Source organism: Puntigrus tetrazona, chromosome 4, assembly GCF_018831695.1.
Source record: "Puntigrus tetrazona isolate hp1 chromosome 4, ASM1883169v1, whole genome shotgun sequence".
Classification (NCBI taxonomy): Eukaryota; Metazoa; Chordata; class Actinopteri; order Cypriniformes; family Cyprinidae; genus Puntigrus; species Puntigrus tetrazona.
The window spans coordinates 7,572,139-7,596,477 of NC_056702.1; the positions used below are offsets into that span (position 1 = coordinate 7,572,139).

The window sequence follows — 24,339 nt, forward strand, 5'->3', positions numbered from 1 at the left end:
CAGAAAGCGTGCTAATAAGAGTCCCTTAATCTGCAGCTCACGACTGACGCACGCGTGCACTGAGCAGCTCCTGCCAGCTGCCACCATGACCTGGAAACTACAAACACACAAGTCCTCGCTCTCCCTACACGCTTCCCCTAACATCTCGCTCTTGTTTCGCTCCGTGCTGAACGGATGTGATCGGACGGGGATTAGACCGCCTCTGTCCGATCGTGTTGCTCTGCGCTGATAATCTGGAAGTGGAGTGGGATGCTGGGATGTGTGCGGTGCCTGACGGATTAGTGCGCTTCCCTCCTCCTCCTCCTCCTCCCCCCCTTTGGCAGAAGGACACAGGCCTTAAATCCAGGTTTTAGCCAGGAGGGAGGGATCAGGGCTTATGATGCAACAGGAGACCCATCCATCACAACAAGCTAGAGGTGGGGTGCGGATGTCACCATGTGGTTTTTTTTTTGGAAGAAAAGAGGTCATAGAGTTTTAGTGATGGGATTATTTAACTTTATAAGAACAAGTCGACTATGAGTATTAACCTTGACGTAACACGAGCACACAAATCACCTACTTTTTATATTGATTTTTCTTTATTTTGGGATTTCTTACCGTATCGGTTAAGTAAGGCCCAAACGCAGTTTTAGTTCTGGATGCTGATTGGTCAGTTATGATGCAAAACACCTGTTGATCTCTGATCGTAACCTATTTATTGAAAAAGGCACTTTATTTTTGTGCAATAATTTTCAAAGGCACGTTTTTGAATAGTGGCCATTTTATTTCCAAGACTGGATAAAAAGTGAAAGACAAACTCTGCCAATGTCCCCATCATTCGTTCACTGGAAACACGGGAGAGTTCGGTTTCATCAAACCTTATATTTTACAAAATTTACATAAAAAGAATCTTGTTGTATGAGGTTTTACAGTCGTATAAAAATTCAATCCGACCAGGAGCAGACAACTTGATGGGTTATGGTGCTAAACAGTAACAAAACATCCATATATGCGACACAAATTTGCATTGTAGAAGCAATACAAGAGCTTGAAAGAAAAAAAAGAAAGAAAGAGATATGAACTTATGGTTCTTTCACTTCGTAATAAAATCTGAATATGTCCTCTATCATACCTTTACCTCTCAATGGGTGATTTTGTGTGTTGTTCTAAAGATATGAGCGCGCATCCAAACAAAACCCTTTAGAAAAATAAATAAAAAATAAATAAAACATTTCCCCCCCAGCAGTTTCTTAACAGAATCCGCTATGCAAAGTTCTGTTCATGTTCTGAAGTATAAAAGTTGAACGATATGGAGTGCTACATCTTCAGCCTCCTCATTGGTAAGTCGTCGACATTTATAGTTATCGATTAATAGTACAATTCAGCGAAAAGCTATAGATAGCACTGAGCGACAGCGCTCGAATTTCAGAACAATTCAGTACCGACAGGAAACGGTGGTCTCATTCAATATACCACATAATCATTCAAGGTCATACCATTTTTTACATTGGGAGTTAATGTGAAACGCATACAAAAGAATTCTACATTATACAGACCGACAAAAAGAAAAAGAAAAAGGAAAAACAAAAAAACATGCATGTCATCTCAGTAGTCAATGGGATCTAACACTAAAATCATAATGCAATTTACACATAATATATTAATGAAGTGACTCGTATGGCACAAGATGTTTCGCAATATATATATATAAATGTATATACACACACGCGTACACACAAACCTAGATAAAAACTGAGGAGATATCAAGAATGACCAACACAAAGCTTGCATGGGAAGAAATTAAATTATACCAGTTTTTCAAGGCTGAAAATGTGGTGGATTTAGTTTTGTTGCACAGTAATTGTAGAGAAACAATTAACGGACCTGTGAATTTTAGGTATCCTCTGCAATGCATTTATCAAACATCAGCTAAAAAAAGAAAAGACAAATTTAACAACGCTAAGGAAAAAAAGACAATGAACTGTGTACAATGTAAAAAAGACAAAAAAAAAAAAAAAAAAAAAAAAAAAAAAAAAGAACACTATCCAGCCCCCTGCAGACGTATGTGAACAGCTTCAAATATTATTTTTACACTATATTCCAGCAGCTATTCACATAGGCGCCGAATGTCCTGTCCCACACACCTGCAGGGGTAGAGTATGTCACTGTTCTAGGGTCACCACTTCCACCGCCTGTCCGTCAAGCGTCACCGTGTTGTCGATGCGCGTGGCTACGGGAGCCATGGCCACCTGAACGGGCCGATTTCCCTGGGCCAAACTGGTGACGACAGTCTGATACATGCTGACTGGAATCTGGACGAGACCTGGGATGAGACACAGACCCGTTACGGTTTATTCAAGACCACTTCTGTTTTAGCCGGCACGGCCGTGGTGTCATCAGCGCAGGCGGCGGCCTAGCGGTTTGGGACGTTTGTAGTTGTTATTTGAGACGGCTGGAGGAGGGGGCTTTTGAGTGCGGCCGGATTTGTGCGAGCAGTCGAGCGGCCATGTTAGAGTTTGCGTGCTACGTGGAAAGGGCCGGCCCTAAAAAGCGGGTTGAGGGCAGGGCTACTGCATCACACTGCAATGCGGAACAATGGAGTAATTGAGGCGACCGCTCCCAGCTTCTGTTTTTCTCTGTCTCTCTCTCAATCTACCTCTCTTTCCATGCCCAGCTGTGATCGGAGCAGCCTGGATTACTGCTGCAGTCACATGGGGTGAGCGGGCAGGAGGGTGGCCAATCTCTCTGGGCCGTAAACTCATATGGGCAAAGCGGAAGGTCATACTTATATGTGACTAGTTAACTCATCAATTAAGTTTTATGGTACCTGTAGGCCACTGTACTTGTGCATTACACGTTTCTGGCATAAGTGGGCCTACAGTAGTCTCAAGAGGGCTACAGTAACCCCATTCCAGTGTCTCGAGGAAGGGATCGTATTTGAATCTTATTCGCCAGTTAGTTGATCTTTTCAAGCCGACGCAATTTCTTCAAGCTAAACAAAAAGCAGATCGGTTTTGACCTTAAATGTGTCTTAAACTGGCATTGAGTAATTCTCACAAAAAAATGTGAAAAAGTGTAATTAAAATGAAATATATAAATAGGTAATAAATGGGTAATAAATAAAAAGGTTAATAAAACAAGGCTTTTAAGAACCCACCTAATTTAAGTGACGCTAAATTTAGATAAATATTAATTATACTAATTTAAATGGTAATTTTTTTTAAAAATGTAAAAATGACTGTCAAAATGTGTGCATACATGTATATAAAATGTTTTTTTAAAAACAGATTTTGAAATTAAAAACAAATATAAACATGAATAGAACTGACAAGGATGTCAATTTAGACTTTCTAATTTGTAAATAAGAGATATAATGTTGAAATTGACATACCAAGTCATGATTATGACAAAATTAAAATGGACATTAGCAGAAAACTACAATTTCGTTAATCATTTGGACAATAATCATTTACAATTATGACGATGCTAACATGAAAAGATGAAACTGACATGGTATCATTTTAACAAAAGTCTGTCATGGTTTCAACATTTGTTTGTGTGATTCACCCATTAAAACGAACAGCAGAAAATGATGGAATATGAGTACAAGTCAACCCGACCGCTCTGATTTCTAATCCCATAGTGTCTCAATAATTGACGGCGAGTTTGGAAGCATTGTTTTTTTTTGTTTTTTGAGTGCAGTGCTTACAAACCCTCAATCACTCTGACGCTGAGGGTTTCTACGAGGCTTACGGAGCGAAAGAGGGGCACTGGAGCAGGAAACGTAAATCACGATTACCCCAGACCAGCCACTTCAAAGCTGCACCCGCACTGCCATTTCACTGATTGAATAAGGTCAATAAACGCTGGCTGTCCGTCAAGTGTCTGCTGTTGACAACGCTTTCTCTCAGGTCTTCTAATGCTGAAGTGTAAATTAGGTTTAATTGCGTAGTTTAAAGGTGAGGGCCTCATTTTGGGCAGAAGCAGCTCTCTGGGACCGTGCTGGTTGAGAAGAGCAGTCAACGTGCTTGGTTACGAATGTGGGAAACGCGACTAGCATTCGTGTTACATAGAGAGACACTCTTATCATGCAACTCTTGTCTTTAATTTAAAGGGGGAAAAGAAATCAACAGATGGTCAATTAAGAGATAGTGAGATTACAATCCCCCTTTCCAAGCAGTGGGACCCTAATAAATCCTTTTTCATCACAATTACTAATAAACCTAACCTTGTACATTTGAGTGGTCCAATAATATGAAATATTAAACCAAAGAAAATATCGAAACTATGGTCAAATATTTATACTAAGAGCGGTGAAAGGCCTGACACTCGTGTCTTTAAATGTAGTTTTAATGCTTGCTAATCAGCTTTTATGTTTAAATACACCCCTTGCTCCTGTCTATTCTCTTAATGTCATACGAGTGTGTGTGTGTGTGTGTGTTTTATAGACTGGGCTTCCCGGTGCTGACAGCTGGCTCTGTGATTAGACTATGCACTGATAATGGAGAGGATCAAAGCCCTTTAAGAGGGTTCCTGGGGGGTTAGGAGGGGGACGAGGAGGGGCTTCTTTTTGGTCACTGGGGGCAATGGGGTAAGCAAGGACACTGGGTAAGATAGGTCACTGGGAAATGGACAGGTATGACTGGGGCAATCATTTAATCCACTAAAATCAACATTAAATCAAAACGAACCATGTTTACTTTCTAAATGCATGTTCATAGTCATCTTAATACATAAACTGTTTGTGTCAAAACTATGACTTTAAAAGTCATGACTAGAAAATATTTTATAACAGAATTTAATGTTTTAATTTAACAAAGCATGTTTCTTGACTTACTGTTAATTAATGAAAAAAATAAGGATGCACCATATTGGTTGCTGTCAAATATAAATATATGGGCCAGTACTACATGATTTTATTTTACTGTGTTATTTTTTAGTATTATTACTACTATAGAATTTTGTGAGACATTTCACTATAAAAGTTGTGATTATGTAATACTAATTAATGCATTAACATGAGCAATACATTTGTCAAAGTATTCATTCATCTTTGTGAGTGTTAATAAAAACGGTCATTGTTAGTTCATGTTAGCTCAGGTCCATTAAATAACATTCACAGATACAGTTTTTGTTTACAAATATTTATATACTTATTTACATAATTATTTCTTCACAGTACATATTAAAGAAATATGCTCAAATGGATCCCCATTGCAAAGCATTTTAATTTTTGACATCAACATCAAATTGATATTGACATCAAACTATCTATGCGCTTATAGCATTGGCCAGAATTGCAACATTAGTGTATTCATAATTTTTTTTTTTTTTTTTGTCTTTTCATCTTAAAATGAAAATGAAACATCTTGCTATTCCTCTCCAATAATTTTCAGTTTCGGCCAACATCAGAAACGTCGCATTAGAGAACTAAAATGGGTTGCAATACTTCCAATAACTGCAAGAATGTTTTGTCAGATGACAAAAACGCACACATTTTTGATGATATTCACATTTCTTTCGATCGAACGGTCAATGTACCATACCCAAAAATAGCAAACGTGTTATGCGCCGCTTCACTATGCGGGAACGAATGCCTCCAGTACACGGCGATGCCACCGTAACACGGCTTCTAATGCATGTGCAGGCACTAGTGCTAGAGGCTGCTGTGCATATGCAGAGCGCTTAGTGGTTGAAGCAAAGTGAGGATTAGCGAGAAGTGTAGAGGCTGGAGTCTGTGACACAGGTCACACACGCACCATCTGTCCCACAAACACCCCGGGGATTACAGTAGACCTCCACGGACTTCCTCGCGCTCTGACATGCCTTACACGAGGCGCATACGTTCCCTCACATAGCTGGACGCCTGATGACGAAAGGGATGTTTGCCCACCCTAAACTTTCCCGTTTAAGCTTCCTCGTTCAGTGAGTGCGTAAGGAGACTAAAGAGGGTAAATGTGGCTGCTTGTGGAATAGAGAGGAGGTTCGTACCGCTGCCGTCCGGAACGCCAGTTAAAGCTCCGACCGCAGCCGCCGTTTCCCCTGCTAGCACGATTTGCCCTCCTCCCTGAAGAGTCGCTTCTGCTAACGTCGCCACCGCATGAGCTGCTGCTTCACTGCAACACACACACACACACACACAAACGAATGAGGAAATAATCTCACAATAACCCCGCTTTCATAAAGGTTTTTTTTCATAATGCTTTATACAGGATTTAAAAAGGATCTGAAGTGCATTGACGTGGACTGGTGTGTACTGCCCCCTAGTGTAGGACGTCAAGCAAAAGGCACCAGAAAATAACACAAACAGTTTTTCTGGCTCTCATGATGGATGACTAAAATACAGGAGTCCATTTCATTGTAATCAGAAGTCATTTTAAGAAAAATCGGAAATTGTGAAAAAAAAAAAAAAAAAAAAAAAAAAAAAAAAAAAAAAGCCAAGAATATCCAAAACTGACAAGCATGTCATAATTTAGACTTTCTAATTTATAAATATGATATAAAAATTCGTAATTAACATCATAGTCATAATTGATAAGATAATTGACCAAAACATGAAATTGAGAAGTCATCTTTTCAACATTGATTTAAACTTATGAGAGTTAAAATAAAAAAGACAGAAGTCATAACTATAACAAAGCATAAAGAATAAGATATAACAAAGTCATCATTTTGACAAAGTTGGTCATTATTTTAACATTTTGAGTCGTAACTTTGAAATAAAAAGCTGAAATAATGAAATAAAAATGTCTTCGTAATTCTGACAAAGTCTAGATCAATGCACTAAAAAAACAGTCCAAAGTGAAAAAAAGTCCCTGATAAAATGTCTAAATTATAAAAATACATATAGATTTTTTTCCCCCATAATTTGTAATAAATGTCAGTAAAACCTAGTACCTGATCATTTTTAATAAATTCACACGTTGGTCTTTGAACATCAATTTTAATCGTTACTTTTACTTCCTCTCCATGATTATGACACGTCATCTTACAAATCTGACTCTTAATGTCACAATATTTAACAAAGTATTTTTTTTTCTTGCATGATGCAAATGAGTTTCTATACCAAGTTTAAAAGGCAGTCTATTATGACTTCCTTTGAGACATGAAAAAAACAAAGCTATTTACAGTGCTATGGGGCTTTAGTAAATAAAAGTGCTTTTTAAATTTCCGCTTCTAGCTGGCCTGACTATGCTCAGCAGACTGACGGTGGATTTACTCCTTTAACGAAGGCCACTGAGCAGAAAACAATGCCTCCTCAGCCTAATTGTTGTGGGAATGGAGTATGAACCAATTGTTCCCGCTGTGCAGCATTTCTGGGCCGCTACTGCTGCTACCTGCTTGTGATAAACAGGAGAACAGGCTCAGGTAACAAGACCCTGGGGACATAAACCTGCACCTAGGTGCTGTTGCCGTTCAGAATTTCCTTTCTCTCTTTCTCCGACCCCAACTTCACCGCTACTTCCCATGAGTACCTGTTGAGTGCCATAGTAACAGTTGCCCCTGGCTGCATTTCTTGCGAGGCAGCTACAGCAGCTTCGGCTAAGGAGGCCACAGCCTGCGTGGCTTCCGACGGTTGCGTGGTCTGGATGGTCATCTCGCCCCCCTGTAGCGTGGCCCAGTTCTGTTCCACCTTAGAAACAGGCAGAAAATAGTAAGTGTTAAGCGGACAGTACGTGTGTGAGGACAAGACAGAACAAGCAAACTCATGGAATATTCAGATGAATGAGTGTCTGTGTTGAAGTTACCTCTCCATCTGTCACTGTGGAGTAATTCACCTGGGCCACCGTCACCGTGCCCGGCAATTCTGACGCATCTGCCAGTGTTGCTACCGTGGCTCCAGTTCCAACCTGTGGATTAGTTAATAATTTAGGTGTTAGAATACTGTAACGTGACTTAGTGATTTTACATTTATCCATTTGTGCGTGCATATATACATATTACACACACAAACAGGGTAGCAATATTTCGATAGTCTGCTTTAGACATTCTACTAACAGTAACTCTGTCAACTAGCAGTCTTTAGAGTATTAGCAGACTGTCTGCTTTTACACTTTATTTCGATGGGCCCACAATACTTTGCCAGTACATGTAAACCTATTCTACTAACCCTTAACTTACCCCAGAAAGTCTAATTAAAGGTGATTAGTTGACATGGAGTTACACAGTTGCTTATAGTTAGTAGAATGTCTAAAGTGGACTACCAAAATAAGTGGAACAAATTTATGGTTAGGGCTTGGTTAGAATTTATGTTTTTTTTAAAGAAGTGTATTATGCTCGAAGCATTGTTTGTTCTGTAAACCTCAAAAGAGACAAAAGCCAAAATAATTGTGCAATTAGTTTATTATTACATATTTTTTAAATTAATTTATTTATTTCTATGCAATTTACTTCTGTGACAGCTAGGCTGAATTTTAAGCATCCATTACTAGTGTCACACGCTGCTTCATTACACTATTGGTGTTCAAAAAACATGTATTGTTATCAATACTGAAAACGGTTTTGCAGTATAATACTTTTGTGGAAACCACGATGGGTTTTTTTCAGGACTGTTTGAGGTATACGGTTTATTTGAAAGAATTTAGTTGCATTGACGTAAATTGTAAATATATATAAACACATATAGTGTTGTGTTTACCTCAATATGAACCAATTTTTTTGGTTTCTCCCTAATCCAAGTCCACCACTGGAGCTAGTTTATCTCGTAGTGAAAAACAAGCGTGTAGCTGATCCCACAGCTGGGACCTGAGCTCACCTGTATGAGCGAGACGGTTCCATCAGGATTACTGATCGTCTGCACTACGGTCTGTGACGGCACCAGGTGTGCAATGCTGTGAGTGGTTGTTGTGGCAACTTGTTGTGTGGTGATCTGGTCCTCAAAGGCGTAGAGCAGATCCTCTCTCCCATGCTGCTTATAGCAGTTTTTAACGATAGTCCTCAGGGCTTGCGTCCATGACACCTGTTTCCAACGGAAGTAAGCCCTCGATAGGTCAACATGATGCAAGCTTTAGCTCATTTGTTTCAATTCGGATGTCATTTTGTGGAGGGCTGACAAAACTACAATGTGGCTAATTCAATAACTTGTTTGGATCATCACATTTTTCGTACAATAAAATGTTACAGTGTAATGTTTACTGTGTATTGTAAAAGGAACATTGCATTTTTTCTGGAAAATAAGCTCATTTTCCAACTCCCCTAGTGTTAAACAGTTGAGTCTCCGAGTCTGGCAGCAGCCCTTTTCTCTATAGCTTAGCATAGATCATTGAACCTGATTAGACCATTAGCATCACATTAAAAAATGACCAAAGAGTTTCGATATTCTTCCTATTTAAAACTCGACACTTTTATAGTTACACTGTTTACTAAAGGCCAGCGTAACATGAATGCAATTCTCTAGGCTGATATAACTAGGATCTACAGTGTTTCCCACAGATTTGCACCTTATTTGTGGCGCCATATATACAAATTCATTCTCCGTCAGCTGTTTTATTAGAAATTAAATGCAAGATGAAATGAAAATGACATCCAAAATTTTCAGAAGACAATTTCCTTCCAGTTTACGTTTTATTCAAGCCGTAACCTTTCGAAAAAAACTATTCGTGTTAGTTTTGATATTGTGGCGCGCCACCACAAATAAATCAATGCATGGGAAACACCGAACTACTCTCATTCCAGCATAATAATCAAGGCATATCGAAACTCTTTGATCATTTTTGACCGTGATGCTAACGGTCTAATCCGATTCAATGACCTATGCTAAGCTGAATGGATTCAAAAACTGTACAACTCAACTGTTTAACTTTAGGAGAATTGAAAAATTATATATTATATATAAATATATAAATATATATATATAAAAATAAAAATCCCAGTCGTGATGTGAGCACCCAACACTACCCTCTGTTTCTGCTCCTCCGTTCGCACGTCACTGCGTACGTTGGCCCAGGGAATGTCCTCCGGCCACCAGATAGGCTTGCAGCTCTCTTTCCCCCAGCCAGGCTTCCCACGGCCTGTGGAATACTTTAGCATTTCTGGAATGAATGCTCGGAGTTGGGCCTGCAGAGCAACAAAGGGTGCACATAATCACTGTGGGAGTTTTAATACTGGGAGTGGCAGAGCAAAGCATGGCCTCTGGAAAAATAAAATCTGTGTGAAAAAGAGTTCGGAAACAGCAAGCCATTGATTTTCCTCTTCCTTCAGCAGCTGAGTGCAGACAGTCTGTCCACACATATAGCTTGTGAAAAGCTAAAAGTAGACTATTAGGTTTCTATTTAAAGACTAATCTATTGGTGAGGCTCCAGTGCGCACTGACTGCAGGAGATTGAGAGGATGGAACATACACCACTGAACTACAGATTATGTAAAGAGAGGGAGCAAAAACAATATACCTTGGAGTTAGTACACTACCATTCAAAAGTTTGAGACTAGCAAAATATTTCTTTGAAATATATGAATACTTTATTTAGCAGAAATGCATTGAAATCGAGCAAAAGTGACCGTAAAGAAAGCTACAATATATTTCATTAAAACTAATGCAGTTCTTTTTTAAAGCATGCAGTCATGCTGAGCATTTCAGAAATATTACAAAACCAAGCCAAACTGTTCTAGTTTACATACAAATTTGTGCTGTTTGTTTGCTCACAAAATCATTTTTTAAATTTTAAAACATTTAATATTTACTACACGCATTAGGCTAACAGAGACATAGAACTTGCATATCATTGCTCTTTTGTTTGCTTGGTTTCACTGACCTGATTTGCAAGTCACTTTGGAGAGATACAATTTTTTCAAGACCCAAACAAGAAAAAAGCCAGTCGTTGTACTACAGGAGCCAATAGAATACTTGAAAATGAACAAAAGAACAGCTAACCTCACACTGATCACTCAAGACTACAAAAACACCTTTTTTACTTTAGTAATTGCATCGTGCAAAAAGTGCAAGGCGCAGGTGAATTAAAAAAAGATTAACAAGATCGAGCAAGCAGACATTTCAACACACTGCTATATTCAGTGGCTTTGGATAAAAGCATCTGCTAAATGGCTAAAATCCTCCTGGCTCTAGATTGTACTACTAATCTCAACTTTTTATGTCTATTTGCCTCCCTATGACGAATGGCTTATTCTATCTTTCAAGTCCCTTTGATAAAATCTGCACTATGAATAAATGTATTAAAAAAAAAAAATTAAACAGATCAATAAATCACAAATCTGCTAACATGCTGATAAACAAAAAACGCCAAAAAGTCTTTACAAGGACGCGAACTTGCTCATTAATGCCGTGAAAGTCATACCCTTTAAAAACAGTGCTAGTGAGGACCTGTTAAGGTATCAACTTATAAAAGCAGCTTATTAAGTCCATTGACTTTTTTTAAACTCTACACGCAGTCCATTAGTCCAGTGACGGCTCCATCCTGAGTTTATCCCAGTGCCCTCAGTGCCCTTGGTAATTCCATAGGCAGGCCAGGGATTGTACTGCACAGCGCTCTTGTAGCAACGTCTGTTCACCTCGACATCACAGGCTAAATTTGGCTTGGGAGGAATAAATCAGTTCCCAAAAGAGCTTCTCCCTCCCTCCCGCTCTCTCGCTGTCACAAACACACTTGCTGTAAGCCTGACATTGGTCGGTGACAGACGACAACATGACGAAGAGCTGGTGAAGGAGGATTTCAGAAAGAGAGATAAAAAAGTAGTTCTGATATAACTAATTAATTCAATGTGAGTTTTTTGCGTAATTAATTTGATCTTTAAAGTTATGATTATTGGATAATTAAAAACAAAACTTTTTTTTTAACACTGTACTGACAAGGACCAAAATGAAGGTTAACTATAATATATGTGTGTGTATGTTTTAATGCTGTCAAACAATTAATACAAGTTTTTGTTTGCATAATGTGTTTATGTATACACACATACAGTATATATTTTGAAACTATGCACGTCTATAGTATTTTACATTCATATAATTTGCAATATAAATGTTTTATATATAAACAACCTATTTTACACACACTTATATTATGCAAACAAAACGTTATATATATATATATATATATATATATATATATATATATTTTTGTGATGACAATCATATCCAAAATAAGTTTGTTTACATAATGTGTATTAATAATATATATATATATATATATGAGATATAATTTATATGTAAATATAGACATGTAAATGTTTCCAAAACACATACAGTATGTTTATATATACACATAAATATACACTATGTAAACAAAAGTTGAATTTTGGAAGCGATTAATCGTTTGACAGCACTTACACATAGCCATGTTTTCTCTCTGCTCTCTCTCTATAAAATAATAAATCCACAATAAACCCATTTTCAAAAATAGATAAACAAGTTATATATAAAGGAAATCCATAATAAAATAATATCTGCTGCTTTATGAGTTTCAAATATAATACTTTTATAATAACAATATTTTTTATTGCAAACAAGAGCCAAAAATAAACCACGACAACCGCTTAAACCTAAAAATCTGAACTTAAATACGGCTGATAAGTACGCTGTTTAAAGTCATGTAACAGATTGTTCAGAGCAGCGTCATGAGTTGTAGGCTCTTCCTTGTGTTTGTGCAGATGGTCTAATTATGTGGCGAAGGAATTAAGAGGAATCTCACGCCCCAAACACACCGATCAGCCGCCCATTCCCTCCCCCAGCTCTGCTTTTAATCCACTTGGGAGCCAATCAGAAAGCTCTGTGCATGGCCACGGTGTGCCGGATAATTACTCGCGTGCACAAGCCTCACCTGATGATCTCTGCACAGACCTGCCTCCAACTGCCACAAACCAAGCAAGGTGTGCCTGTCCTAAGGGACACTAGCTATCAGCAGTCCGGCCCCAAACAGCATGCTGGGTAATGAGTAAGGGGCGAGCTGGTTAACGTAGTGGTTGTGTGGTCTAACATCAGGCCAAAAGGCTTCAAGTAACCTGTGCTAAAGTCCTGTAGTGGATAAAGTGAGACTTATTCTCACTTTAACTGCTGCCCCATGAGTCTAGAAAATGTCAAATTTGCATGTCAAAGCAGACAACTCAATAACTTGCATTCACAGCGCCACCTGCTGCCCACCTGAGTCATCTTGTCCACAGACACTGGTATGCCATCAATAGTCAGCGGAGGCAGTTCAGAGCTGAGTTCTCCACCGCCAGGGGGTGCGTGTTCAGCCAGAGCGTTTTCCAGATCCTCCAGAATCATGCTCTTGTATTTTCTCACCTGACCACAAGACATGCCAAAACAGGGATGAAACCCGAAACGGTGCAAACGATATGAAGGCAAAAAAAGCACAATAAACACACTCACAACGTTCTCTAACGGTGCCGCTCCAAATACTCTAAACACGGGGTTGGGTTTGGAGGGAGAGATGCACAGCACAATAGCCTGCTGGCCAACCCGTGTCGTGTACTCGTCTAGAGTCGCTCTCAGCTTCCTGCGGACATCGTAAGAAACAGAGCTGTCATTGTGAACTTTGAAATAAACTGAACTGCAATTGGCATTATTGGAGAAAAAAAAAAAAAAAAAAAAGCTAACTAAACCGTTAAAAGAAAAATGTACAACTTCATATTTTTCTTTCTTTCTTAAATACTATAACAGAATATAAAAAACTAAAAGCACTGAACACATTTATATAATGTATGAGTATATGGATAGATAAGAAGATAAACAAAATTAGTAATACATTTTTTTATATTATATAATGTTAAATATAATTATATAACTAAATATAACTAAAAAGTAAAACCAATTCAAATATTAATTAATACTATAATAGTGTATTAATAACACTGCTAATAGTACACTCCTAATCTATCTATTATAAGGTTATTTTATTTGTAGAACCACTCATATTCAGTTACAATATAATGAACAATATCAAAAATACAGTTCACCTTAGCAATCGAGTCTGCTGTCTTTTACGGATCGAAGGGTTCGACTCAAAGATGTGCGGCCGCTTCCGTTTCTTCCCCGTTGCCACAGCTGCAGCTGCTGCCATGCCAACAGGCCCTGAAAAACAATTGTTTTTAGCCATTGCACATCATTCAGGTCATGCATAGGGTTCGCGTATTCCACAGGAATTGAACCATGAGCTCGAGCTATGAAGCGGCTGGCCATTTGTGGTTTAAGTGCGCCATCTAGTGGTTCATCCGATTGCCACAAGACAGATCACAATGTGCAAAAGCCTACCTGCAGCGGCCAGATGCGCGGTCACCTCATCTGTTCCAGTGGAGTTAAGTATATCGGAGTCGTCGTAAGCGTCATCGTCGGGGGAAGACGGCGAATCCTCGTCGGCGCTCAGCATGCCATGCTCCGTGTACGTGGCCACGTGCACCTGCCCGACCTGCTGAGTGACGGCGTGGGCCTCGATAGTGGTCATGTGCTCCGTCTGATGCACCGTGTGGTCTTCCATCACCCGATACGGTTTCTCTCAAACACACTGAGACACACACACAAATGACACGTGAGCGCAGATTCCTCGAGCAACCGCATTAATGCAGATTTACGGATGAGGCGAGCGTCATGCACCTGTTATTTAGATGGGGGAGAAGTATACATGCATTTTCATTTGCATATACATTTAACGCAAATATACAAGAGAGCACATCTTGTTATACGGTCTTATAATGATAGCACGTTTGGTGCATCAGTGTACATTCAGTTAAGTCTTTGCATGATCTACTTATTTAAACTGTGTGCAAATGTATATGCCATTTACAATAGGTCCAATTAGTGTGTAGGGAAAAGGGGCCTGTTCCTTTCCAATCATATATCTAATAATCAGTTTCCTAAAGCATTGCATCTATTATTGTCACTTTAAACATCACTCCACAAGGGGGCGCCAAACACAATCAACATAATTTGTTCTAAAGATTAATATTAATTTCACATAGTTAATGTTTTGACGAGGTCTGGCTGGAAAGTCTATAAGTCTGTTTTGGGCATTTATCCGAAAGAGTGTGCAAATAAACCAAAAAAAGATAGCAGCATGATACATTTGACGCACATATTATAAATACAACGTGCAAGCACATGAAAACACTACAATTTAAAGCTGCATCAAAATGACAGACTAAGAGACACAGTTTGAAAATCTTTTTAAGATGTGCTTTTATTTTATTGGAGGTCGTGACACTGTAACGGCATGTCCTTCACAATGTGGATTGCGTTTAATAAACGTTTTGGAAATGTAAAAAAAAAAAAAAAAAAAAAAAAGGCGAAACGTAAATAAAAACGCGGTTTCGGTAACGCGGGTGCTACGATTTACCCGTACATAGATAGATAAACCCGCTCGCGCAGCTACAGTATCATTCAATTCAGTTCAGTTCAATTCAATTCAATGGCCTGACAGCCTAAACTCTGGAAGGAAGACGCTACATCTGACCAAGTCACGAAAAACGCTCATAAACACGAAAAGACACCCGAACAAGCACAGACCGTGGCTAAAAGGGTAGGTCTGAACCTCCGAGACGACTAAAATCAACTCAGTCGAGTGAAGTCGAGCGTCAATAACAAACACACAAATGGCGGTTATTTTCAAACTGCGAATAATCCGTGTTAAAGAGAGAGAGAGAGAGAGAGAGCGGGCGGTTTGGCGGAGAAATATAACACACCGACGGAACTCAAACTGCTGTTTCAAACACATTCGGCTCAAGCAAACGTGCAGTTAACCAACAAAACGAATTAAAATAATCTTCTAGATACAATTTAGCCGGGCACCGCTGTCGGCTCTGTATAAATCGATATAAAAAACCCCCCCGAGCGATCGATAACACTGCAGCGCTAAAACGATACTAAACAAGCATTGAGATTTGATCGAGAATATAAACACGAGCCACCAAGCCACGAAATCCCATTTAGCATCTGGACAAAACAGCAGCGATACGACTGCACATCTAAATTCGGTAGGCCGAAGGCCTGCGACAGCGCCATGATTCTTTTTGCCCCACAATTTGAGCGGGGTGAATAAAAATTGCCATCCTGTCAAACGCGCTCGATATCGTCCCGGCTCGAGCGTCGCGTCGTCGCGATCTGCGCCTGAGCGTGTGAAAGGCAAACGCTGCCGGGTTGTTTGGTGCGGCTGCGCCGGGGCTGAAATGGCTGGAGATTGCGCGGTAGGGCACTAACCTCAGAGCGGCTGCGCTACTTCGGGCCTGCGCTGTGCGGCGGAGCTGCGATCACCAGCTGCAATGGAGGACAAAGAACGAGCGGCGGAGCGCGCGCGGCCCGGCCTCGGCGCGGCCCCGAGCGGCGCGCGCGCGGAACAGACCCCGCCCCTCCTCTCAGATCCACAAAACCCGTTCAGAGCGGTCTTTAAAAAGTTGGTTGTGATGTGTACGTCTTCAAGACTGCTAACTTTTTATAAATTCAGTTGTGAAAAGGTAGATTGCTCTTACTGGATTGGGAACGTAATGCTGATTACTTAATGCATATTTATTCGTATTTATTGTTATTGTTGTTTGTATTCTGTGTTCTTGCACCGATTCTGTCTTTGCACTGTTTGCACTAGTTTGCACACTGGGTTTGCACTCTGCTCCCCTGCTGTTTGCACTAGTCTGCACACTTTGCCCTTTATGAGGCTAAGACACTGTGTTAGCTCAATATGTGACTTCTTTTGTATTGTGTATTTTGTTGTGACTTCATGTAGTCTTCATGTAGTCTTCATGTTGTCTCATTCCACTATGTACTGCACAGCTATATGCAGTTGAAATGACAATAAAAAGCCACTTGACTTGACTTGACTTATTGGCAGCTGCTATTCAGTCAAAATAGTTCTTACAGTTTTTGGGGGGTTTTTTTCAGCTGCTGACACATATTTTCAAAACTTTGCCACACAAATCGAGAACTGCACACACAGAATGCAAAACGAAGCATTCAGTGTATCACGAGCACATCTCGAAAGCAGGCGCATGAATTAATTCCTAAATTAATAGTTAGGTTTTTGTGCAGTGCATGAAGTGTGTGCGTTTTGCAGAAAGTGTTTTAAAGCTGAGTCAAAGGCTGAGTATAAGTGTATGGCATGTGGTTCTGGAGTTTTTAGGTGTTAGAAATAGTTTGACAAGTAAAGACTTTGTGCGTGAGCAGTTGAGATAAACTGTAAGACACAGTCTGGCCCCTGAACTGCACTATGCTCCACTACAGAAAGGAAAGGACTGGAAAACTAAATTGAATTAAATCTGACATATTTCGTTTTTGTTCATATGAATGTCTTTTCAACACACAGTTGTTTGAAACTCTGAAAAATGGTGCAACGTGGAGTAATAAAATGGTGAAAAAATAAATTGTTTTTAATTGACTTCAAACATGATTAATTTAAAAAATTTGATATGTAGACATTCTTTTTTGTATTTTTTTATTTGTTAATATAATATAATATCAGATTCCTATATTTAGTCTCTGATTCCTATACCATTTCCTATATTATTACTATTTTTATTAAAGTTACAACATATGGCTGAGATACAATTAACAAATAAATAAATAAATTATATATATATATATATATATATATATATATATATATATATATATATATATATATATATATATATATATATATATATATATATATATATATATATATATATATATATATATATATATATATATATATATATATATATTGTAAAAAGAATAATAAATATATTGAGAGAAATCACCTTTAAAGTACAAATGAAATTGCTAGCAATGCATATTACTAATAAATTTTTTTTTATATAATATTATGGTAGGACATTTACAAAACATCTTCATGGAACATAATCTTCACTTAATATCCTATGATTTTTTTGCACAAAAGAAAACAACCAATGCTACTTATGACTAGTTTTGTGGACCAGGTTCACATTATCATTATCATTGTTTTATTATTTATTGCATTTTTATTATATATTTATTTATTATATTATTGTATTATCTTTTGTTAATACTCATAACTAAAATGTTTTCTGTTGATAAATGCTGGATGGCATGATGGTGCAATAGAGAATAATGTAATAAAAAAAGTATATAAACACATTAAAATGATAGTTAAGTCCATTGATTTTGAATAAATTTGTATTTCTATATTTATTTATAGTATGGTGCAAAATATGTTTATTATTTACTGCATCTCAGTTACACATTTTATTGATTATATAGCAATGCATTTATTTTATTTTGGTTGTTTAAATCTATTTTATTTTTTATTTATCTATTTTTATTTATCTGTTTTTTACATTGTTATGGTAAAATATTTTTACATTGTCAGAATTATTCAAAAATGCCAAATGGCAGTTTCCCTCCCTGAAAACGGTAAACATGGCTTTTTATCTGTTCTTATGCATATATATATTTATTTAAATCTTTCCTGGTTTTGGACGAGACGTTCATAAATACCTGTAATTCAAAATAAAAACCAATGCAAAATAAAAGTCCCCGGAAAGGCCGCAGACACCTGTTTGTCGTTAAGCCGTGATGATTCTTGATCGTTGTTGGACGCGCGTGCATGAACGGATTGGATATCCACGCTTAGTTTTATTATAAAAATCCTGAATTTGGTGAGTGTCTTTGGTTTTCGTTTCGTTAAAAAAAGAAAAAAAAAAAAAAAAAAAAAGCTGTGTTTTTACAGATAATATGTCTAAAACTTTGACTTATTTAAAAAATAAATAAATAAATAAAACAAAAAAGCCAGCGTGAAATGCTAATTCGTTTAGCTCTGTTAGTAACTTTTATGACAGACATGAGAGTTAATGTCTTTTGTTACGTTTAAGGACATCCATAAGAGGGCAATATAGTATCACAAATGAATACGTTTGATTCATGTGTAACGCTAGATGGCAGAAAATGATCATTTTTGGGGCCCACGCGGCTGGGACGTTAGTGTGTGAATAGTGTTCAGATTTCTCCAAGAGCGTGCAAAGAGTTTGTGACTTTGTCAGGTATATTCGGCTTTGTTTTTGTCTGCATCCAATCCAGTTAATGCAGGCTGCTGTTTTTTTTAAAAAAACGCAGTTTAATCACTGGGGAAAGTGTATAATGGATATAATTTCACTCCATTAGCTTGGCATCTTGTATTATTGGCTGAGGACCTGCAGTCCACTTTAGTTTATTGCAGAAGCTTTGCTTTTAAGGTTGTTCGAGCCTATCCTTAAAGCACCGTGAAGGGGCCACTGCAGGCCCGAGTGGTGGCATACGCAAAGCAGATTCTCAGGTGATGAAGAGTCGGTCTTTAGAGGTTTCACAATCTGCGATCTATCTCCACCGTGCTGCCCTGCTGGGGAGAACCGATAAGGTTTCGGAGGAGTTCAATAACTCTCTTAATTGATCGTCTGGAAGTGAAGATAATTCATGGTAATTGTCAGGCCAGCGAGGAGCTCGTGAGTTGAAGCCACTGAGGGAGGAATAATAGACGCTTCGCTCACTTACATGGCACAGACAGACCGAGAGACCTGCCACTGATCTAAACAAACTGTGTGAAGGCTGTGGAAAAAACAAATGGTGCTTCGCTTATTATACATCACGAGCTAATACGCTCATGAGTGAAGACAAAGCCACCAGAGTGCACTATGGGACTGTTTAAGTGCCTTTTATTAAGATTATTTGATTTTAAGCTGAAGCATGTGATTTCTGTGTGACTAATGAAATGATTAGAAACGCTTTCCTGTACATGACGTCGGTTTGTTGGGCCTGGGAGGCTAATTCTTTATTTTATCCCTTTGGAATAAAATAATAAAATACGTCTAATGATTTATTTTTTGTGTGTTACAAAACAAACAAACAATTGATTTAAAATAATCTTCCAAAGTTTCAAAATAAAGACTACAATGGCTGCCTGATGTTCGTAATATTTAAAAACGCATGACTTGAGAGAAAATTGTTTAGCATTAAAAAACACCATTATTTTATATAATGACTGTAATGTTTAATATAAACAACTTAATTCTACGTTTTGAGAATGTTACGCTCTAAAATATTTCATTGGGTAGAAATCATTTAAATAAAAAAATGTTAAATATTAAAAGCGTTTATACATTCACAGAAGTCATGTCAATTCATTGGTAAAAATGAATAAATATTTAAATTTTAAAGTAATTTTAAATAAATTCTGTAAATTTAAAAAGTATTTGTTAAGCTTTGTTATTAAAGCAGCATTATGCAATGGAAATTAACAGGTAAAATAATAATTAATCATTATTTTAATAAAAATAATTTAATATATATTATTATTATTAGATTTTTTTTTTAAATATTGGCACAAATTACCACAAAAAATATGTCTGCTTTTTCACTATAGCAGAAGTTACTTGGTGGCCTTCAAATATTCACATATTGCCTTTGATAATGAGGGGCGAATCAAAATGACAACCACTAACGCAGGGATTCCTGAACGTATTTTTTAACATAATGCTTATAAATCGGCCTAATTCCACGTTAACTCAATAATTCAAGCAGTTCTTCACGAGCCTTTGACAACAGTTTCGTCAGTGTGTATAGCAACAATGTTGGTATTACCAAATCAGCCATCTAGAGCGGTCCTTGCCGAGCACAGTCAGACGGGCCTTATTTGCGGTGGGGAACGAAGGAATGAGACCAGAAATAGCCCAGGCCCTTTAACCGTGAATAGAGGCTTGTATAATTTATTTCAGCCGTAATCAGAGCACGGATTGCTGTCAGTGCAATCAGCTCATAATTAGGAGAATTCTCTGTTGTTCTGCCGTGTTTTCTGGGAGGCCCCCGTGGTGCTGAGTGTCTGTCTGTGGGATGGTGTGTAGCAAACAGCCAATTTACCGAACCATTAAGATATCGGCACCTTTTGCTTCTCCCTTGTAACCTGTTGCCATACCTGCTTCTCATCTCTTATTACCTCTCCTTGTCTTCCTCAATATTCCCTCAGTTTTTCCTCTCTCTCTCTCTCTCTCTCTGTCTCTTTCTCTCCGTCTGTGGTTTCCTCCCCAGCAAGTCCTGTGGTGAACAGGTGCAAAAATCGTCTCTCGTTCACAAAGGGCAAAAACACTTTGCGGATGGTGTCTTTGTCACATGTCAGAAAGGGGGCCAAGGCCCGGTCATTTCCATGCATTTGCAGTTGGCCTTAAAAGAGAGGAGGAATTGATAGATTGGACGACTTTTCTCTTTTCTCAGATGCTTCAGGTTTTCTGACACCAGTGCATGTTTGGTATTATAGGGTCAGGGGGTTTGCAAAATCACAAATTATGTGGCTATTGTACTTATGTCCAATTTTCGCTGACTGAATGGTAAAGCAAGAAAAAAATATCCCATAGATTTGAATCAAATAAGCAACTCAAGCCAATTCCAAGGGCAAGGATATTAAAGAGACTTGGAGACTGACTTCAAGTCCTCCTGGAAAGTTCATAATTGAGTTAAGAAGATCACTTTGGTCAGACTAAAATGGTGATGTACTTTAAATAATGCCTTGTGAGTGTACAATAATACTAAATAATGATATATATATATATATATATATATATATATATATATATATATATATATATATATATATATATATATATATATATATTTATTAATTTAAATTTTTTAACATTTAAATTCTTGTTTATTTGATTTTCCTTTTTCCTTGTCACATTGTTAAAGTATTGGTAATATATCTGTTATACTTTTTTTTTTTTTCTATCCTAATTATGTTTTACATTTGAAAGGCAATAAAAAGTAAAATACAGTAAAATGTAGGAATAATAATGATTCTATACTCTATCATACTGTGAAAAGTATGATTATGGTTATATTCTGTGCAACTTAGTTTTATTATAATTGCTAAATAATTGTATTCATTTTCATTGAATTTTTTATTAATGTTTTTCACCAACTCAGAGCTCAAAGAAATTTGAGGATCTTGAGATTTTGCGTTGGCATTTATGTGTGTTTAGCTAATATAAATTATATTTTTTCACATGACTTAAATCCACCATAAGCAAACTGACTACCATATACACATAAGATAAATACCACTCTGAACACTTTAACAACGAATGCCATGTAAGACAGTTTTACAGAAGCAATAAAATGATGTATGGTTCTAGCATGATATGAGTTGTTTTCTGGAAAACCGATATTGTGGTCAAAAGTTGTCGTTAGGAGAAAATAAATTTGAAAGGGACCAAAACATTTAAATTCAGGGCAGATCATCTCTGGTCTGAAGGTCATTTCAGAGGTAGACTTCTATTATAGACGATTTAGGTTCAGAAGAAAGGGACAAAAAAGAAAAACGCATCTGCCGATGTGACCGGGTGGTCCAAACAGTCTTATATCACATGTCTACAGTAGAACTAAAAGGGTCATTCTCTGTCCCTCTTCGGTGTGAATGCTTAATTTAACGCTCAGGAGGGGACTGTACCACTCTGACATCAGTGCCCCACTGTGACATTTCTTGCTCTGCAAGTAATGACAGGGCATGGAGGAAGAGCGAGGGCGCTAAAAGCGAGAGGGAGAGAAAGAACGACACACAGAAAGACATTACGCTCTGTACAAACAGTCCAAATGTATCCCCCTGGCCCCCACACCCAAACTTTGTTCTCTTGATGGGAACAGACAGTAAGGGTCCAAATGTCTGAGACCACGTCTGCATTGCTTTTCGTTTTTAGGAAAACTGTTTTCACTCTTTGCTAGTTAATTTCACAAATAATTGCTAATACATTGGGGGAAATTCCAATACATTTTTTTTTACAGTGCTGGAAATAAAGTATGTTATTTTATTTAAAAAATGTAAAAACTTGAAATGAAGAAATATTTCTGCATTTAATGTTCAATATCATGATGTAAAATGGACGATAAATAGTTAACATTTAAGATAATAATAATAATAATAATAATAATAATAATAATAATAAATAAATTAATAAATAATATAAAAACATTTAAAATTCAGTAAATAAAAATGTAATAAAAAAAATCAAAGCAAAAAATGATAACATTATGGGTAATTATAAAGTACATATTTAATAACTCACAATAAAAGCCTTGTTACTAGTGTCAGACCACACTGTATAATATTAGGTCTGAGCAGCTTTAGGGGCCTCGGTGCCTCCAATTCAGAGACTCCACTGCATTCATTTTCTTACAAGATTGACCAAAACTCCTCATTGTAAATTGCTCATTCAACACACGCATGGGGCATTTAACTCGGCCGTGCTGCTTACTATGAAGCTCAAAACGATGGATCCTAGGGCACCTCTCTCGCAGGTTGAATTCACAGGAGACCTTATTACTTTGAGTCTCTTTACACGCAGTTTGGCTGACACGGCACTGAATGGAGTGTGGATTGCTGTAGCCACCGCGGTGTTCAGCTGCCCAATTATGTCAATAGCCGGGATTTGAAACAGAATATGATAATGCCTTGGAAAGTTGCTAACTCCCCTGTTTTGAACTTATTAGCTGCGGCGTGAAGTGCTGTTCAGTAATTTATCGCCTCTTGGAGTAATAAATGGGGAAACTGAGCTCTGTTTCTCTTATTGATTCACAGTGAGTGTTGACTTGCAGGTCTGGAAGACTGTTCTCGCTCTCAGCACTTATTTGTCAGCGTTGACCAAAATCTGTTTTGTATGCACAATTATATCTATACCGCATGAGCTTTTGAAACAAACCGCAAACTAGCTCGAATACAAAGCATGGAAGTGCAGACGCCCTTATTAGTGTATAAAAGATGAGCACGACCATTTTTCGTTGTCAACAGCGTTTGCTTTTGCACAGTCATTGTGCTGTTGTGTTTGGTGTTGTTTTTGGATCGAATGGGGTCTGAAGGCCAGGCTCTTTAGGGTGGGCACATGTCTTATCCTTTCTATAATTGACTCTGGAGCTACGTGTTTAGGTTTACAAAACCTAGCCATTGATTCAGGGCTGCAGGCTGTTTCACGCTGTGCTTATTGCTTGAATTGCACCTCTGTGGAAGTGCTCACGTAAGGTGAAGGGAAGTGATGTCATTGGTGATAAACAGTGTATAGCAATCACAATCGGCACCTGTGACATTGCTGATTTTGGTGAAAGAGGGAAGAACGGGATTGGACAGGGAAAACAACGGAACTAGCCATCAATCAAACTTGCACGAACTGCAAAACTGACCATTATATAAATTCTGTGCTAATGTTATCTAGTGACTCGATCCCATTTGGGGGCAGTAGAGATTTGCAGGTAAACCGGTGTAAAGAAATAGAAAAGATTTCCAATACCACAGACATATGAACAGGATACCTCAGATCAGACCTTTTGTTTTATCAATATTTTGATATTTCTACGCTCTGCTTCACACAAAACACGGTCAATATGATACAATAGCCCTCCCTTGTATTTGAATTAATTGCAAGTTTGCTTATTTCAAATGCTGGTCTGTGCTT

General features: G+C 37.9%; 1 protein-coding gene and 1 long non-coding RNA gene across 4 annotated transcripts in view; one reads left to right on the forward strand and one right to left on the reverse strand.

Moving 5' to 3' along the window:
* Window positions 1-742: 742 nt before the first annotated feature.
* nrf1 (nuclear respiratory factor 1) lies at window positions 743-16,279 on the reverse strand. 3 transcript variants are annotated; one of them, XM_043237126.1, is made up of 11 exons: window positions 16,124-16,279; window positions 14,186-14,435; window positions 13,891-14,005; window positions 13,304-13,430; window positions 13,073-13,216; window positions 9,877-10,035; window positions 8,735-8,938; window positions 7,728-7,829; window positions 7,455-7,612; window positions 5,971-6,095; window positions 743-2,302 (listed from the first exon to the last, which is right to left on the reverse strand). In XM_043237126.1, exons 2-11 carry the CDS (start codon window positions 14,406-14,408, stop codon window positions 2,142-2,144), a joined length of 1,518 nt encoding a protein of 505 aa, XP_043093061.1. In that variant the 5' UTR covers window positions 14,409-14,435; window positions 16,124-16,279; the 3' UTR covers window positions 743-2,141. The 3 variants fall into 3 exon arrangements, with proteins under 3 accessions (XP_043093061.1, XP_043093062.1, XP_043093063.1); XM_043237127.1 differs by lacking the exon at window positions 16,124-16,279 and having other exon boundaries at window positions 14,186-16,111; XM_043237128.1 differs by lacking the exon at window positions 743-2,302 and having other exon boundaries at window positions 4,631-6,095.
* Window positions 16,280-18,422: 2,143 nt separating this feature from the next.
* LOC122342925 overlaps window positions 18,423-24,339 on the forward strand; it is a 46,120-nt gene continuing 40,203 nt past the window's right edge. Inside the window, exon 1 of the long non-coding RNA XR_006250661.1 lies at window positions 18,423-18,534. This is a non-coding gene — a long non-coding RNA (uncharacterized LOC122342925). The remainder of the gene's footprint in view (window positions 18,535-24,339) is intronic.

Bases quoted from the DNA above. Each gene is read 5' to 3' on its own strand.
- nrf1 (XM_043237126.1), bottom strand. From the start codon at position 14,408: ATGGAAGACCACACGGTGCATCAGACGGAGCACATGACCACTATCGAG. The intron at 14,006-14,185 runs GTAGGCTTTTGC...ATTGTTTTTCAG, and splicing joins CGCGCATCTGGCCGCTGCAG to GGCCTGTTGGCATGGCAGCA. The intron at 7,613-7,727 runs GTAACTTCAACA...CCTGTTTCTAAG, and splicing joins CCACAGTGACAGATGGAGAG to GTGGAACAGAACTGGGCCAC.